The 18,982-nt window shown below is 41.3% G+C and overlaps 1 protein-coding gene across 1 annotated transcript in view; it reads right to left on the reverse strand.

The window, feature by feature from the left end:
• HECW1 (HECT, C2 and WW domain containing E3 ubiquitin protein ligase 1) overlaps window positions 1-18,982 on the reverse strand; it is a 252,853-nt gene that overhangs the window by 146,396 nt on the left and 87,475 nt on the right. Inside the window, exon 5 of the mRNA XM_007981511.3 lies at window positions 8,644-8,813. Coding sequence (XP_007979702.2) covers window positions 8,644-8,813 — 170 coding nt within the window. The remainder of the gene's footprint in view (window positions 1-8,643; window positions 8,814-18,982) is intronic.

The following is an 18,982-nucleotide window of genomic DNA, read 5'->3' on the forward strand; positions in this document are numbered from 1 at the left end:
GGCAGGATAATCACTTGAACCCGGGAGCTGGAGGTTGCAGTGAGCCGAGATTGCGCCATTGCGCTCCAGCCTGGCTGACAAGAATGAAAGTCCATCTCAAAAAACAAAACAAAACAAAATTAAAAGAAATAAATGAGAAGCATTAGAAATAGGAAATGTATGGGGAGGCATTAAGGACTATATTTTTTTCCTAGTTCCTTTAAAATACACATCCACTTAAAGCAAAATATGTTAATATCGTCATGTAGGGTTTATAATGTACATACAATGTGATATATATAATAACTACAACAAGAAAGATCATGAGTGTGGATAAATGCAGGTAATATTGTTGAAGAGTTACTGCATTTTATGTGAAGTGGTACAATATTAACTCAACGTAGATCATGAAAATATAGGAAGGTATTTTATAGTCCCTAAAGCAACTATGAAGGAAGTAACGCAAAACTGTGTACCTAAAAATCCAGTAGATAAATTGAAATGAAATTCTAAAATATATCCAAATAATCCAAAAACAAATCAGGAAGGGGAAATAGGAAAACAATCCAGAGGACAAACAGAAAACAAACAATAAAATAGTAGGCCTAAATACAATTACATGAATAAATACGTTAAATGGTAACGGGCCATTCATTCCTATTAAAAGGCAGAGATTATTGTAATAAACAAAATTAAGTCCCAAGAATATGCTGTCCATAGGCAATGCACTTTATAAGTAAAAACACAAACATTTTGAAAGTAAATGGAAGGAAATAGGTATACCATTCAAACACTAAACATAAGGGAGGCTGGAGTGGCTATAATAGTGTGATAAAACAGACTTCAAGACAAGGAGCATTACCAAAAATAAAGAAAAATATTTTATAATTATAAACATGATGCACAGACATAACTATGCAAGTACCCTATACTAGAGCTTCAAAATACATGCAACAAAATTGACAGAATTAGAGAAACAGACAATTCCATGAACATAGTAAAGGATTAAACATGCTTCTTGTGGCAACTGATAGAACAGCTAGACATAGAAAGCAATAAAGACACAGAGAATCTCTACAACTCAACCACCTTGACTCAACTGATATTTATAGGACTTGATATGCCACAATAGGAGAATATACATTCTTTTCAAGTTGATATGGTAAGTCTACCAAAATGCATCATATGCTGGACTGTAAAACATGGCTTGATAAATTTAAATAGACTGCATTCATATAGAGTATGTTCTCTAACCACAATAAAATAAAATTAAAAGTCAGTAACAGAAGAGATTTAGGAAAATACCCAGGTTTGGAAATTATTAACAACTTATTTCAAAATAATCCATGGGTTAAAGAAGGAATATGAAGAAATATTTTTGACAGAATGACAATAAAAGTATAAAATATATACAAATTTATAAAATGCAGTTAAGAGATTAGAAGAAAATTTATTGCTTAAATAATTATATTAGAGAATAAATGTAAGTCTAAAATCAAGACCTAGAATTTTACCCTAAGGAGCTAAAAAAAAAAAAAAAGAAAGAAAGAAAGAAAGAAGGCAATAAAGGAGATAAATAAAAATAAGAGTATATATAAAAATAAATAGAAAACAGTTAAACATAGAGAAATGATGTCAAGAGCTAGTTCTTTGACAAAATTAACAAGTTTAATAAACCGATATTTAGATTGGTTAACAAAAAGAGAGAAAAAGCAATTCACCAATATGTAAATGAAAGAGGTATTGTACTTAAAAAGCCTACAAACATTAAAGGACAATAAAACAATTATTTTGAACAACTTTATGCCAAACAACACGAAAAAATGGCAACATTTCTTGAAAGACAAATGTTTTCTTTTAGAAGAAATAGGTAATCTAAATGACTCTTTTTATTTAAAAAACTAAATTCATAATTTAAAGTACTCTCACAGAGAAACTCCAGCCTAAGATGTTTTCACTGGTAAATTATATCAAACATTTAAGGAAGAAATAATAATTATACACAGACATTTCCAGAAAATATAAGAGGAAGAAAACTTCCTGTTGTGGACTGAAACCTGTTATGGACTGAATGTGTGTGTTTCTCCTTCCACCACCAACCCCCAAGTTTATATGTGAAACTCTAACACCCAAAGTGATGGTATTAAGAGGCGGGGCCTTTGGAGGTCATTATGTTTAGATGAGGTCATGAGGATAGGGTCCTCACGATGGGATTAGTGCCCTTATAAGAGGAGTCAAGAGCTCACTCACTTAAACCCGTGTGCTCTCTTTCCTTTTCTCTCTTTCTAACGTGTGGATGCAGCCAGAAGGCAGCCACCTGCATCCCCAAAGAGGCCCTCACCAGAGCCCAACCATGCCAGCACCCTGGGCTCGGACTTCCCAGCTTCGGAACTTTGAGAAATACCTATCTGTTGTTTAAGCCACCCAGTTTATGGTGTTTTGTTATAGCAGCCCAGGTTGACAAAGACATTTCCCAAATTATTTTAAAGGCCAGCTGATACCAAAACCAATACCAATACCACTGATACCAAGACAGACTAATACAAGAAAACTGAAGACCAATGTTCTTCATGAATGTGCATGCAAAAATCCTCGGCAAAACATTAGTAAACCAAATCCAACAATATATGAAAAGAATGATACATCTTGACCAAGTAGGAAATCAATGGCTTCTATTCCTGATTCTTTATATCTATCCCACACATGGCAGCAGGGAGGTTTTCATAAAATGTTAATCAGACCATGATGCTTCCCTATTAAAAACACTCCAATGGCTTCTTATCACTTTTAGAGTAACATCCCAACTCTCCTCTGTGGCTTACAAGGCACTGGCCCTGCCTCTCTCCAGCTTCCTCTTATGCCCCACCCCTCACACACTCACTGTACCCCAGCCACAATGACCTTCCTGCCATGCTCGTTACACTCGGGCCCTCACGCTAGCTGCATCCTCTGTCTGGAACATGGATCTAACCAGGTTCTTGCATGTCTGGCTTCTCAGGTCATGTGACGGCGACTCAGAAAGGCCTCCCTGGGCCACTGCTAACGAAAGGAGTCCCTCAGTCATGCATATCCTGTAATTGTGTGAGGTTTCCTTCACACTACTTACTGCCCACCAAAATTATATTGTTAACTTATTTGTGTGTTTTGTTTTGTCTTCTCACATTGGAATATAAGCTCCATGAGCAAATGCTAGGCCTTCTCTGTCTAATCTTCTAATCTTGTGATCAGATTGATGCTGCTGACCGTGCATGCACGGGGATTAATCCACCCAGCTTTGGAAGGCAAAGGCAGAGAGAAGGCACTGAAGGCTAACAAACACCATGGCTTCAGGCTGGAATTTGGTATTTGCTCCATCCACTTGATATTGCTGAGAATCTGCTTTTAGGAGTTCTTTGTTTTATTCAGATGTCTAAATATACTCTCTACGTGAGCACCCAAGACCCCAGTTGCTGCTGTTTGTGTTTAACTTCTCTGTGTAACTATCATCTTAAAAGTGTTCATTGTATCCATTCAGGAAAGAAAACGAACTTGAAAATCAAGAAGAGTGTTCCTGGGTACAAAGAGTTTCTAGTTACAGTTATAATAAAGAGAAGGAGATTGATCAATCAACATGGAACTCTCTTGTTTATTTATATTCACTTTCATTGCATTTCATATGTATTTATGTCCCTTAATTTTTCCCTCCTTATCTTAATAGAAACTTTAATTTTTCTAAGGTTTAACTTTTTTGTCTTTTTTTTGAGCCAGAATTTCACTATGTTGCTCAGGCTGGCCTCAAACTCCTGGCCTTAAGCAATCCTCCCACCTCAGCCTCCCAAGTAGCTGTGACTAACATGTCTTAATTAGCAAAACAATACGTTTCAAGTTTGAATTTACATAAATTTGAGAAGAATCGCATAAGACTTCAATGCAACATTAACCCCAGAAATAAATGTAGCATTTAAACCACATATTAAAGAATTTAAACTACATATTAAAGGCAACTTCAATGATTTCTCGTTGAATATCCTTTATATACTAGTCAGTAAACACAGAAAGCAGGGCAGTTTGGTTCTTACCCTATTGCATAGAAATCTGAAGACTTGCATGAATCCTGTAGGAACAGGGTATCATCATTTCACTTACCAGGGTGCCACATGGGACCTCAAAGCCAACATTAGCTTTCATTTGCAAGGAATAAGGGAACCATGCTAAATGAGAGTGACTAGAATAAGCCCAGCCCAGTTGCCATCACTTGTCCATGCACACCACAAGCTCTAACCACATGATATTTCCAAACAGTATGCTAAGTATCTGTGGGATGCCTTGGTACCTTTGCACATGCTGTTCCTTCTGCCTGGAAGGACCCTTCTACCCTGAAAAGCATTTTGTCCCCTGTGAAGACCAAGTCCAGTAGCACATCCCCTGTGAAGTCTTCTCTCAGGCCACGTTGCTCTTTTCTTTGTATTCTGTAGTGTTTTGTTCATACTTTGATTAGAACATTTATTGTGTTATATTTGTATTATATTTGTATTGTCTCCTTCTACTAATCTGAGAGGTCATTTTTTTTTCTTTCTTTTTTTTTTTTTTTTGAGATGTCTTGCTCTTGTACCCCAGGCTGGAGTGCGATGGCACGATCTCGGCTCACTGCAACCTCCGTCTCCTGGGTTCAAGCGACTCTCCTTCCTCGGCCCCCCGAGTAGCTTGGATTACAGGCGCCTGCCATCATGCCCAGCTAATTTTTGTATTTTTAATAGAGATGGGGTTTCACCATGTTGGTCAGGCTGGTCTAGAACTCCTGACCTCAGGTGATCTACCCGCCTCAGCTTCCCAAAGTGCTGGGATTACAGGCGTGAGCCACCACGCCTGGCCATCTGAGAGGTCTTACCTGTCAATCAGCTATGTGTCCTTTCAGTGAGTTCTATCTTCACTACAGAGTAGACATTTAATAGACATTTCTTAAATGAAAGGGAGAGGTTGTGATCAGTTTGAATGTCTGGTATAAACTGTTGATACCCTTCCAGAATTTACTCACAACTGCCTAAGAATAAAACTGTTCAGTATTAGGCTCTAGAGGCAGACTACCTGGTTCAAATACTGGTTTTGCCATTTACCAGCTGTGTGGCCTTGGGAAATTTACTTAACTTCTCTGTGCCTTAGTTTCGTCCCCTTTAAACAAAGATTATAATAGTGTATACCTCATAGGGGTGTTGTGAGGATTAAGTGAATTGATTACATAAAATCTTTAGAACACTGCTTGGCAGAGTAGGCCCTTTATAAACCCCATGTAACCTACTGTTAGTAGGTTCCAGGAACTGGAAATACGCAGATGAATTAGATGTGATTTCCTTTTCTTCATCGTCTTGTGGGAAAGACAGAGGTGGATATAAAAGGAACCTGGCAACACCATGGTAGAGTCTGTACAAGGAAGTGCTTTGTTCCTAAGGCCTGGGGTGGGGGAGTCCAGGAGCACCCCCATATGGGAAGTGGTAGTTTAGCTGAGATTTGATGGATGACTGGTAGTTGCTGGGTGGATTAGGTGGGGACGTGCATTTTAGACAAATATAAGTAAAGATAAAACATATGAAAGACAGGCTGGGGGCGGTGGCTCATGCCTGTAATCCCAGCACTTTGGGAGGTCGAGGCGGGCGGATCACCTGAGGTCGGGGGTTCAAGACTAGACTGGCCAACATGGAGAAATGCCATCTCTACTAAAAATACAACATTAGCTGGGTGTGGTGGTGCATGCCTGTAATCCTAGCTACTCGGGAGGCTGAGGCAGGAGAATCGCTTGAACCCAGGAGGGGGAGGTTGCAGTGAGCTAAGATCAGGCCAATGCACTCCAGCCTGGGTGACAGAGTAAGACTCTGCTAAAAAAATTTAAAAAATAAAAAATTTATATATATATATACACACACACACATACATATATATACACACACATACATGACAACATGAAAGCATGTGGAGCATTTGAGGAGTGGCCTTCGCATAGATCTGAGGTGAAAGGTAGTGGGGAGTGAAGCTGGAGGATGTCACATGTGCTATTAGCTAGTTTATTCAATACCTGTGTTCAACCATCTTCTCTCCTGCCTTCCTCTACCAGAATCAGGGAGGTGAAATGCTAAGTGTTTCCATCCAGGCGAGGCCATACGTGAGGTAACAGGGTATTAGCTGAGAAGGGCTTTTCTCCCAGGAAGAAAATGCAAAGTCCTGCAAGGAGAAGGCTTTTTTGGCCTGTTGCTTTCTTCCTGCCTAGAATTTGGACTTGAGGCTTTAACAGAGGAGGATGAGGCCGTCTGCTAAGGATGGTGCAGTGGGCAGGCCTGGAGAGCTGGGAGCCCTGGGGGCTCACTCAACAGCGGCACTGCCTGGATCACCTCCCTCTGGACGTCTTGTTTGTGAGAAATATCAGAGCCAGTCAGACTTCCCCTTGCTTGGAGTCAAATACATACTTAACTGACATAATGGTAAGCAATGCCCGATCAAAGAAGGCCTTGAATGCTCTGCAGAGGAGCTATGACATTGACATTGACATTTGGACCCTGGGAACTGTTGTACAATTTAGGGGCTGAATGGACAGTTTTGCAGCAACACAAACCTTGGTTCAAATCTCCATGTAGCCAGCTACATACTGTTTAACGTGAGACATCAGTTATCCTCAGCCTGAGCCTTATCAGGTGGACATGAGATGAGGGATATTTTAGATTAATAACTCTAACTGCACCACGTGGGATGGAAGGGAGGCAGCCCAGAGCAGAGGGCTGGGGAGGATTTGCCAGTATTCTGCCAGAATAAAATCAGTCTTAACGAAAGCTTCAGAAATCATTTCAGAACTTAAAGTATATTCTAGTTGATGTTTTTAGCCAAAAAACATTCTGATGGTGCTGGATTTTCCAAACGTTCTCTGCCACTTAAAACACCTTTATGACTAAATGTCTTAGAATAGGTTCCACTAAAGTCCTTCAGAAGAGAGAAGCCTTCCCTCTCATACAAAATAAATTCCTGTGTTATCTTTTATTATCCCTAGGAATGCAGGGAAGAGTTCAGAAATAATTGATGAGCACAGCCAGGACTGAATAAACAAATTAAGATTCATTATTCCATTCGAGCGGTGCTATCAGTGTTTTAGAATCTGTTGATAACAAGCGCTAGGAGGAAGTTTCAGTACAAGTCTATTTCCCTCATGTCTACTTCAAAGCTCTAACGAAGCTCTTCTGGGAAACCTGGGAGAGGGTTAATTAAGCCCAGGAAGGGAGTGGTATGATTTAATAGATAATAAAAAATATTTGCTCTCATATGTCTAATTATGTTTTCTTGTCAAGGATGCTTGAAAGCTCTAAGTCAGAGATGATCTACTCTGAAAAATAAAGGAAGATATCCTCTCCAAAGCAAGTTCCTTCAGCGGGAGCATGTTTCCATCAATAATAGGCTGAGGAGGGTAATCTGAGGCTCAAGTGGAGGATAACTATCTCTCAAAATTATAAAACTATTAACTGGCCAAGTTGGGATTAGAATCCAGGTTTCTATGACTGTAAAACTGTACTTTTAACCTACATTATACTCCATCCACTCTCATGACCTAGGCCTCTCTGCCCCTCAACTACATGGTTTGGGGGTTACAGCTTCAAACTCAGATCTGGCAGGGAGGCAGCCAAATGGGTGGTGATGACTTTCTTTTTTCTTTCTTCTTTCTTTTTCAGAGACAGGGTCTCGCTCTGTCACCCAGCTTGGAGTGCAGTGGCATGATCCCAGCTCACTACAACCTCTGCCTGTCAGGCTCAAGAAATCCTCCCACATCAGCCTCTCCAGTAGCTGGGACCACAGGCACACACTGCCATGCTCAGCTAATTTTGTTTTGTTCTGTTTTGTTTTGGTAGAGACAGAGTTTTGCCATGTTACCCAGGCTGGTCTTGAACTTCTGGAGTCAAGTGATTCACCTGCCCTAGCCTTCCTAAGTGCTGGTATTATAAGTGCGAGCTACCTTGCCTGGCCAAATAAGTGGTGACGACTTTCTGCGTGTCCTTTAGGAGATAACTTTGAGGACCCTCTAAACCCCTGGCAAAGGCGACACTTTTAGGAGTGAAGAAGGGCCTTTGTAGACAACACAGACTATTCAATATTCTAGCAAGCTGCCCAGCCCCGTGCAAACCATGAAGATGGGATAAACCATTAGGCTTCATTATCTATTTAAATCAAACAATATTTAACCCAACCAGGGATATTCTAGGGCTAACTGATTCAACTATCCCAGGAACCTGGTAGTTTTAGAATCTCTGGAACTGGTCTAGAAGGCTACATGTGAGATTTGACACCCTTGCTCAAGGATCACGTGCATGGGAAGAGCTGTGGAGAAACTGGAAGGCTCTGATCACAACTCTTCTCTTCCTTCTCCCACACGAAGGGCAGAGGGAAAGGCCATCCTTCTCATGGCATGGGTTCTGAATTAGAAGAGGCTACTGCGTGCAGTGCAATGAAAAGTGTGTTAGTTCTGTCTGGAGGGACTTGATCAAGATCCCTGAGTTGCAACCACTGGAGAACATGGCTCCCTTCTAAGACCATGACAGCCACAGATTGAGCAGCAGAGCCCAGGGCTCCATGACTGGAGGGAAGGAGGAGGGCTGCTTCACAGTCAGCCCTTTCACTTTGTTACTTGGGCTTCTTTTCAGGGCCCACAGCACTCACCTCGGCCTGCCAGATGGGGTTCACGGTGTTGCCTATGATCTTGGATCTCCTCTCCTGTCCATGGTGAGGGAGGGCGGGGAAGATGCTGTGCTTCCCAGGCTGAATGGAAATCTTCAGATAAGGGTCTGGGTTGAAAAACATCCCTTTCTTCAACCCCATGGCTTGGAAATCTATAAAATAAAGGATACTTTAATTTAAATATGTTTTAGGGAGGTTAACAACTGGCACTTGGTAACTACACCTTTCATGAGAGGACCGTTGGCCTTTATGAACTAGATCTCTAGTGTTACTCAGGCAGGTAAATGGGCTGGGGTGAAGGAGTGAGGGTCACCCCAGGAAACGTGGGTAGCCCAGGGAGACAAAGTTCAACTTTGGAAATTTGATGGGTCTGGGTGTAAAATTCCTCTGCAAGGTGAAGACATTAAAAAAATAAGGGTTGGAGTCTCATGATACATGTGGGCCTCATTGAGTAAGGTGAGAGAATTGGCAGAAATAAAGAGAGAGAAGAGGATGAAAAGAGCACAGAGCGTGGACAATGGAGGAAAGAACAAACAAGACCTGGCCTCCATGGGGCTGAGTGCAGTCAATGAGGAGAGTTCTGAGAAACCCTGCTGCCAGGGAGGGCAGGGCTTTGAAAACCGAGCTGTTCTGTTTAATTGAAGATATCTGACCATGTATAATTTCATGCTGCACAAGGAGAGACAGAAAGAGTGTGTGTGCACAAGATCATTTATGGCAATGGTTTATAGTTGGATAATTTGAAATCACATTATATTTATTAGAAATATATTTATGATGTCAGGGAATATAAGTTTTTTTTTTTTTTGAGATGGAGTCACCCAGGCTGAAGTATAGTGGTGGGATCTTGGCTCACCGCAAACTCTGCCTCCCGGGTTCAAGCATTTCTTCCTGCCTCAGCCTCTCGAGTAGCTGGGATTACAAGTGCCTACCACCATGCCTCATGCCTGGTGAATTTTTGTATTTTTGGTAGAGACGCATTTTTACCATGTTGGCCAGGCTGGTCTTGAACTCCTGACCTCAGGTGATCCACCTGCCTCAGCCTCCCAAAGTGCTGGGATTACAGGTGTGAGCCACCGCGCCCAGCCAAGGAATGTAATTTTTAAAGCTTTTTCTATTGTTGAAGTATTTTTCAAACAAAATTATTTACATTTATACACAAGTGTAACAAATGGAGGTAAAGATACACAGGATCAGGGATTCCCAGTCAAGGTATAAGTTGTGAGGGGTTTCAATAATTTGTTACTGATGAAAAAGCACAGATGTTTTCATATGCATTTATTTAAAAGTTATTTTGAGTTGATCCAAGGTTATCCGCTTAATAAAATTATTCCTACTCTCTGGCATGATAATATATTACTGCTCTGTGAAAGGGCCGTATAGTCAAAATGGCCCCCAAATGCCAAAGGAGTTGAGAAACCAAAGAAGGAGGCAGACAAATCCAGTTTGTCGGTAAAAGGAGTTTTATTAGGGAACTCACAGACAAGCATGGTCTTGGGCTGCAGGAGACTGGTAGATCTCTGCACTGTTACTCGCCAGACCTAGGGCTTATGTACCATAGGGAAGGGGTACATAAGCCACTGCTCTGTGCAAGACAATGAAAGGCAGCCCTCCAGAACAGGCAGGAATGCTGCCTGCATTACAGCCTGTTGTTTCTGCCATAACATCAAGGTTGACATGTTCTTACACTAGAGACAGTGGATAAAGTAGGAAGAGGAGGCATTCACAGGACTGGGGGTGATCAGAAGTCAACACAGTGGATTCACATCCACAGTGGAGTCACTTTCACCCCCACACTTGCCAATGAAAGAAAGAAGGCAGGAAGTACAAGCATCACAGAAATTTGCAAAACCCAGGCCACATCTGCAGGAATATGTGTAGACAGAAGTTAACATAGCAGCCTGAGACTACTCAACTGTTTATTTGGTTGGCTCTTGGCTAATGTCTAGAAACTTGGATTTCAAGAGGGCTCCTACCTTCCCAGAACTGGTAAGAGTGGCTCACTGTGCCTAAAGTGTTTGTGTAAATGATGTGGCTTATGGTGAACACTGCTTTCCTTCTGGGAGGCTGGAAGTTTGGTGTGGGCTAAGCAGAAGATGCACACATGACCAGTACCGCCCCCACTGTCCCCCAACACCTCACTGAGTAGAAACCCTGTCTCTTGTCTCTAAGAAGCTTCCCTGGTAGATAGCATTTCCACATGTTGTCACAGTTCATCCTGGGGGAATGAAGCATGTCTGTGTAACTCCACCGGGAGAGGCCCATTGGAAATTGTTCCTGGCTTCCTCTAGACTTTGCCCTAAGCACCTTTACCCTTAGCTGATTTTGCTAAGTATCCTTTCACTGTAATAACTCATACCAAGAGTGTAACTAGATGCTGAGTCTTGTGAGTCCTCCTAGCAAATTGTTGAACCTAGGGGTGGTCTTGGAGACCCTGACTTATTAGAGTGTGAAAGACATATATATATATGTATATATGTGTTACATATATACATATATGTGTTACATATATATGTTACATATATATATAATTCATCATAAAATAGTGACTACCATTGCCTCCACCACCACCTACCGTTTATTTGCTATCTACTAAATTCTGGGAACCATTCTAAGCACTTAAAATACATTTTCTGATTTAATCCTGACCACAAACTCCACAAGGTAGATATTATATCCTTAATACAAGGAAGAGAAAATGAAGGCTTACAGATTGTCAGGGCTGGTTGACATCAGAGATAAGATTTGAACCTGCCTCTTTGATTCCGAAGTCTGTGCTTTTGTTTGTCTGTTTGTTTTGAGACGGAGTTTCACTCTTGTAGCCCAGGCTGGAGTGCAATGGTGTAATCTTGGCTCACTGCAACCTCTGCCTCCTGGGTTCAAGCAATTCTCCCGCCTTAACCCACTGAGTAGCTGGGAGTACAGTTGCTCGCCACCACCCTTGGCTAATTTTTTGTATTTTTAGTAGGAATAGGGTTTCATCATGTTGGCCAGCTGGTCTTGAACTCTTGACCTAGGGTGCTCCCCCTTGGACTCCCAAAGTGCTGGGATTACAGGTGTGAGCCACCGTGCCCAGCCCAAAGTCTGTGCTTTTAATCAATCTGTTATATTGTCTTTTTATAAAAATGTCAACTTTGGCATTGGTTAAATTCTCAACTATAAATGAGTCTTTTTCGATACACTTTGTTCTGTTCTATCAAACAACTTGTCCATATCTGCACCAACATGTCTTTATCAAATGTTTGATACCTGCTAAATTAAGTCACTCTTATTGTTCTTATTTTTTTAAAAAAGAAAACACCTTTCTTTATCACTCAGCCATTTATTGTTCCAGATGAATCTTATTAAATTTTAATAACTCCCTTCAAAACACTTAGATTTTTATTAGAACTGCAATGAATTTATACATTAGCTTTGGGATAATTAGTAGCTTTAGAAAACAGAGACTTCCACTCAAGGGCACATGTTTCTTCATTTGTACAGGTCTTCTTTCCTGTCCTTCAGCAAATGTTTACACTTTCCTTTATAAAGACTTATGTATTTAAATTCAGTCTGAATACTCAATGAGATATACGTTTCATGGAATAAAAGTATTTGAAAACTGCTGCAATAAGAGGTATAATTTTAAAGGCACTGGACTGCTAGTCATTTGGGAACACTCACTATTGAACTTTGTAACTTTGAGTAAACCAATTTAACTCTTTCAGGTCTTAATGTTTTCCACTATGAGACTGTTGGGAGAAATGTCCATAAGAGCATGTAGAGTCCTAGAATTTTCCAGAAGTAAATGCTACGTTAAAGGAGAATAGTTAATTTCCTCTCATTTTTGCCTGTATTTTTTGGTTCTGGTGATAAACATATGTACATTTATTATAATACTTAAAAATAGAGAATAAAAAATAGGATTTTAAAGTTATTTCAAATAACTAATGGAAATAATTATTTATTTCAAGTAAGTACCCCCTCCCCACCAGTGGCAACCTTTGCCAAACCTTATTTCCTCCTAGTATTTTTCTTTGCACGGTTGAGAACATATTGCATATTCATTATTGCATCCAAGATTTTTCTTTTGACTTGCATTATATGTGTAAGACACCAGAATACATCACCCCATTATATGTGAGAGCCCGGGAAACAACATCCCAAAATCTGTGACTTTGGTATAAGGATTATTTAGAGCTGAAGACAACTGAGAAGAAGTAGATAAAAGAAAAGCTCTTTGCCCTCTTGCTATTTTCCCAAAAGCAGGGCATAAATTTACAAAGGTGTCCCTCTTCTGCTTTCTACCAGGGGGATCAAAGGTTGATCACCAGAGATGACTTCAGACTAGTACCAACCAGGAGACAGCACCAGATGAATCTGCATAATAAACTGTACTAAACAGCATCTATCTACCATACCATAGCCTTCCCAGAACTTGCTGCCCTTGAAGACTCAAAGTCCTTTTCCTTTGCCCTGTCACTTCACTAAAAATTGAACCGTTCTTTGTTGAAGACATTATATAAGCTGAAATTCTAAACCATATCTTTGAGATTTACTCATTTTCCCTGGGTATCTCCTATGTATACATAAGATATACATGTTAATAACTTGTTTGTTTTTCTCTTATTAATCTATCTTCTGTTACAGGGGGTCCTCAGCCAAGAACTTAAGAAAACTAGAGGAAAAATTATTTCCCACACCAACAACATCATAAGGATGTTCCCATGCCTTTTAGAACATTTTGTATACACAATTCTTAAGGGTATACAGTATTTAATAAATTGACTCTATGGTAATTTATTTAACCAAGCTCTAATTTTGAATATTTAAGTTGTCTCCAATATATTTGTAAATAGATCTTTGTTTGCATTTCTGATTTTTTCAGTTAGAATGCTAAAAGTGCACTTCATTGAAAATTAAAGTGATAATATTTACCTAGAAAATGTGTTACCTCCAGGGAGTGGTAAAAACAGGAAATATAAAAAGACTTGACAATTAAAGCATTTGCATGAGCAATCTTGCTTTGATATGTTCATTGTACTCTTGGAGCTTTCTAAGATGGCAATTCCATCATCTACTTTCTGGTTATTTCTCCTTTCAAACCCTAAAAAGAAAATCAGTCTTTTTATATTGCAATGTCTCCAATTCTCAAGTTTTCTTGGATTTTATCTCCGTATGCTGGAGTACATGCTCACATATTATTTTGAAGTGAGGTGTAAGGGTGGAGTCTTTGAGCCCTTATAAACCTGAGGGTGTTCCTCTTGCCCTCCCACATAAATGAAAATCTGGTGGACATGGAAATCTTGGGTAAAAAAATTCTCCTCTTAGAACTTGTGAAATGGGAGAGTTCCCTGACCCCCCCTCCCCCACACAGGACATGCAACAGGGGTGTGGCTCCTATGCTCAAACCCCTTACGGGAGAGGGAACATGCAGACAGGCAGGTGCAGGAGCTGGGGTGAGTGCTTTTGGGCTCCAGCCCTGAGGTAGCATCTAGGGGAGGGTGTCTGTGACTCCTGAAGCCCCAGTGGGTACATTACAGTGCTCCTTTAGCTCTGCTGTCTGCGGGTGGCTTAAGTGTTAACCAACTCATTGCCCTCTTGGTATCTGGGTCCTTATATCTGGCGTCCAGGAAGAATCAGATCACACACCAACTCAAAGGATGGTGAATGCAGGGGTGTTAGTGATTGGTGGAGGCAGCTCTCAGCAGGATGAATGGGGAGCTGGAAAGAGGATGGAGTGGGAAGATGATCTTCCCCTGGAGTTTGGCTGTCCCTCAGCTGATCTCCTCTTCGACCTTCCCCAGCTGAACTCCCCTCAACATTCGGATGCTCCTTCTCTTCTCTCCTTCTCTGCCGTGCCACTCTTCTGTTGCTCTGCTCTTCTGTTCATCTGCTTGTGGAGCCTGGGATATGGGGCTTATATGGGTACAAGAAAGAGGGGCATGGCGGGCCAAAAGGCAACATTTGGGTGTGAAAACATGAATGCCTGTTCCCATTTAGGGCCGTGGGTCTCCGGGATTGAGGGTGGGGCCTTTGCTGGGGAACTGCCCTCTTCTGTCCTGTATTTCCCTGTCTCCTGTCCCTATCACCTGGTAGGCTTTGCTTCTTTATTTTGGCATCTCAGAAGACAAGTCTGAGATTAGCATGAGGACTGTTCTTTTGTACGTATCATGCATTTTCAGCCCAGACGTCTACCATGGCTATATTTGAAAAAAAAAAAAAATCTTTTTAAATGAGATTTGTCTAGGTGTTGGTCTCTTCATATACATTTCTTTTTCTGAGCACCTGATGGTCTTCTTTAATTTAAATACTCAAAATTATCTTCAACTTAAGCAAGTTTTCTTCTATTACTGTTTCTGTTCAGTTTGTTCTGATTTCTTCATCAAAAACATTGATTATGTGTTGGCTCTGTATGTGCCATTCATCTTTTTTCCCTCATCCGTTTTGGGCTTTGCCCTTCATTGATGCCTTCTGGGAGAGACTCTCAAGAGACTGTCATATCACTGATTCCCTTTCTGTAGTGGTGCTTGTGCTCTGTACTGCTTTTGAAGGCTTTTAATTCTGTGATTGTACTTTTTAGAGTTTATTTTAAATCTCTTATTGACTGTGGTAGACCCCACAAAGATGTTCACATCCTAATCCTTGGAGCCTATGAATATGTTACCTTACATAGTAAAAGGGACTCTGCAGAGTGATTAAGTTAAGTGTCTTGCAGTAGAGAGATTTATCTTGGACGGTCCAGGCGGGTGCAATGTAATCACAGAGTCCTTGTCAGATGGAGGCAGGAAGAGCAAAGTGAGGAGACAGCAATGTGATGAGAGAAGCAGAGATTGGAGCAATGTAGCCATGAGCCGAAGAATGCTGGCAGCCCCTAGAAGCTGAAAGAGGCAAGGGATGGATTTGCACCAGAGCCTCCAGAAGGAAGCAGCCTGGCTGACAGCTTGATTTTAGTCCCTTAACATTCATTCTGGACTTCCGACCTGTAGAACAGTAAGAGTACATTTGTGTTGTTTAAGCCACTAAATTGGTGGCAATTTGTTATAGCAGCAAGAGAAAGCAAATACACTTGACTTTCTAAGTTTCTATTTTTGCAAGCTTTAAAAAACTCCCTTATCATCTTTTCTCATCTTTGATCTCTTAGTTAATATGCTCTGTACTTCCCTCTATTTTGTTGAGGGTACAAGCAGATGAGTGATAAATATTTTAGTTTTCTTTAGTAGGTATCTGTCAATAGAATAGTTTCTTTTCCTCTTGAGTATTATAGTCTTCAACTTTTTAATAGGGTAGAGTATTTTCTCCACACATTGTTCAAGTAAAAATTTCTATTGTTTACCTATGAGCATGTCATGTGGTCCTGGCATTTGTCCATCTTTAGTGAGTTTGGTTGTCCAACTGGTTGTTGCTGGAATCCTCAGCTCTGCTCTTATACTCAGAGCTGACCAGCATGGAGCAAATTTTTGATATTTTGTGGGCTTTGTTGATCTTTCTGTTTTGTCTTTTTTTTTTTTTTGAGGCATGGAATTTATTTTTATTTTAGTCTTTTGAAGCAGGATCTTGCTTTGTCACCCAGCCTGGAGTACAGTGGCACAATTAGAGCTCACTGCAGCCTCTAACTCCTGGGCTCAAGTGATCCTCCTGCCCCAGCCTCCTGAGTAGCTGGGACTATAGGTACATGCCACCATGGCTGGCTTTTTTAACTTTTTGTAGAGATGGGATCTTGTTATATTACGCAGGTGGTCTCAAACTCCTGGGCTCAAGCAATCCTTCTGCCTTGGCCTCCCAAAGTGCTGGGATTATAGGTATGAACCACCATGCCTGGCTGCATGGAATTTATTTGGATAGTTTCAGCAGTATTTGCTTTTTGTCCTAGGCAGACATAGTGAACACAATACACATATACATAGCCAACTACTAAGCATTATATATCCATGACCATTCCAAGCTTGCTCTGCTAGCTACTAACTTTATATCCCTAGTCACTTTCCTTTGCCGGGAATTGTTGTCTTGGAATAAATGTAGGAAAAGTGATGTGTTTGGGGACTGCAGGAGATGAACCAACCCTGATCACCTTATAAAGTAGCTTTGTGAACCAAGTTGGGGTGGTGGTGGCGGGGCTTCCTCCTCTGGTAGGTCTGTGAGCCCATGTCCTCGTGGCAGAGGCAAAGCAGAGATGAAGGAATAGAGACTGTCCCCTCCACAGCCCTGCCCTGCTCACCGTGCATGGCATTCCTCTTGGGCTTCACGACTTGGACTTCACTGGAGCTTTGGTTAGTGATAATTCCTCTTGGTTTCTGGCACATAGTTGTGCAGCATTCCTTGTTTTTACTGTTTTTGAAGGTTGGTTCTAATAATTGTTATTTCTTAAGCATTTCAATAGGAGTTGCTAGCTTTTGCCTTAGAAGTACAAAATTAGTGAGCTGAAACCACCATTGCAAAATTATAACTGAGACAGTGAAAGAAATCTGACCTAACCAACTCCATCTTGTGTCTAACCTATAAGCTATCTTTGTTCATTCCTGGGCACAGGCCCAATTAACTTTGGGAGGAACTTAGTTTATGGTTTACCTTTGAAACAAAAACAATAGCAGACCTTTCCTGAAACAAACCCCCTTCTTGCCTGGAGACTAGACTGCATTTGTAGGACTAACAAATTAGTCAAAAGATTATAAATTATGATTTAGGAGTCATGCAGCTGGAGGCTACAAGATTCTGACGACTCCCAAATTGCTCCTGGAGGTAATGGCACTATTGTAAAACCTAAGATTAGTGCTTGAGATATTTTGCAGACCCTGTACTTGATGGATCAGCGGGCACCACCCAGGTGGCTAAACTGGCTCATCTGATCTTGTGGCCCCCACCCAGGAACTGACTCAGCACAGGAGGACAGCTTCAACTCCTTAGGATTTCATCTTCAACCCAACCCATCGGCACTCCTGACTCACTGGCCCCTACTCACCAAACTATCCTTAAAAATTCTGATGCCCGAATTCTCGGGGAGACTGATTTGAGTGATACTAAAACTCTAGTCTCTTGCACAGCCGGTTCTGTGTGAATTACTCTTTCTCTATTGCAATTCCCCTCTCTTGATAAATCGGCTATGTCTAGGCAGTGGGTAAGGTAAACGCATTGGGTGGTTACAAGTTTTTTCTTCTTCTTTTTTTTTTCTTCAGCCTAGCTATACACATGCTAACACTGTCAATGGATCAAAACATATTTGCTTTACTGGGCTCACTTAGACTTGAAAAGCCCAGTTAACAGTGTAGCTCCCAAGGAGGCACAGGCACTTCATGTCTGTGACCCCTGGCATTCAAGGCCTGCAACATCTGTTGATTTGACAAGCTAAGGTAGTAGTTTTCCAACTGTTGTTCAAAAGAATCCTCAGGCTTTATGCCGCTGTGTCCACTTAAAGACTGTTTAGGGTGGGATTGAGTGTGTGAGGCCCTGAGCTTTGTATATCTCATGTTAGCCAGAACAGCTCAGTTTTTCTTTTAAACTTTTATTTATTTATTTATTTATTTTTGAGATGGAGTCTCACTCTGTTGCTCAGGCTGGAGTACAGTGGTGCAATCTCAGCTCACTGCAACCTCCACTTCCCACGTTCAAGTGTTTCTCCTGCCTCAGCCTCCCAAGTAGTTGGGACTACAGGAGCCCGCCACCATGCCTGGCTAAGTTTTGTATTTTTAGCAGAGATGAGATTTTGCCAAGTTGGCCAGGCTGGTCTCAAACTTCTGACCTCAGGTGATCCGCTCACCTTGGCCTCCCAAAGTGCTGGGATTACCACGCCCACCACGCGCAGCCCTGAACTTTTAATTTTTAAATAATTCTGGGTTTACAGAAGAGTTCCAAAGATAATACAAAGATTTCCCACATACCCTTTGCCCAGTTTGTCCCATTATTAACATATGATGGTGTCAGGCATCTGAGCCCAAGCTAAGCAATAATATCCCCTGTGACCTTCAGGTATACATCCAGATGGCCTGAAGCAACTGAAGAACCACAAAAGATGACATTCCACCATTGTGATCTGTTCCTGCCCCACCCTAGCTGATCAATTGACCTTATGACAATACTCCCTCCCCGTCCTTGCAATAATGTACTTTGTGATACTCCCCCGCCCTTAAGAAGGTACTTTGCAGGCTGGGCGCAGAAGCTCACCCCTGTAATCCTAGCATTTTGGGAGGCTGAGGCCGGCGGATCATGAGGTCAGGAGATCAAGAGCATCCTGGCTAACACAGTGAAACCCCGTCTCTACTAAAAATACAAAAAAATTTAGCCAGGCGTGGTGGCAGGCGCCTGTAGTCCCAGCTACTCAGGAGGCTGAGGCAGGAGAACGGCGTGA

This window comes from Chlorocebus sabaeus, chromosome 21, assembly GCF_047675955.1.
Source record: "Chlorocebus sabaeus isolate Y175 chromosome 21, mChlSab1.0.hap1, whole genome shotgun sequence".
Lineage (NCBI taxonomy): Eukaryota > Metazoa > Chordata > Mammalia > Primates > Cercopithecidae > Chlorocebus > Chlorocebus sabaeus.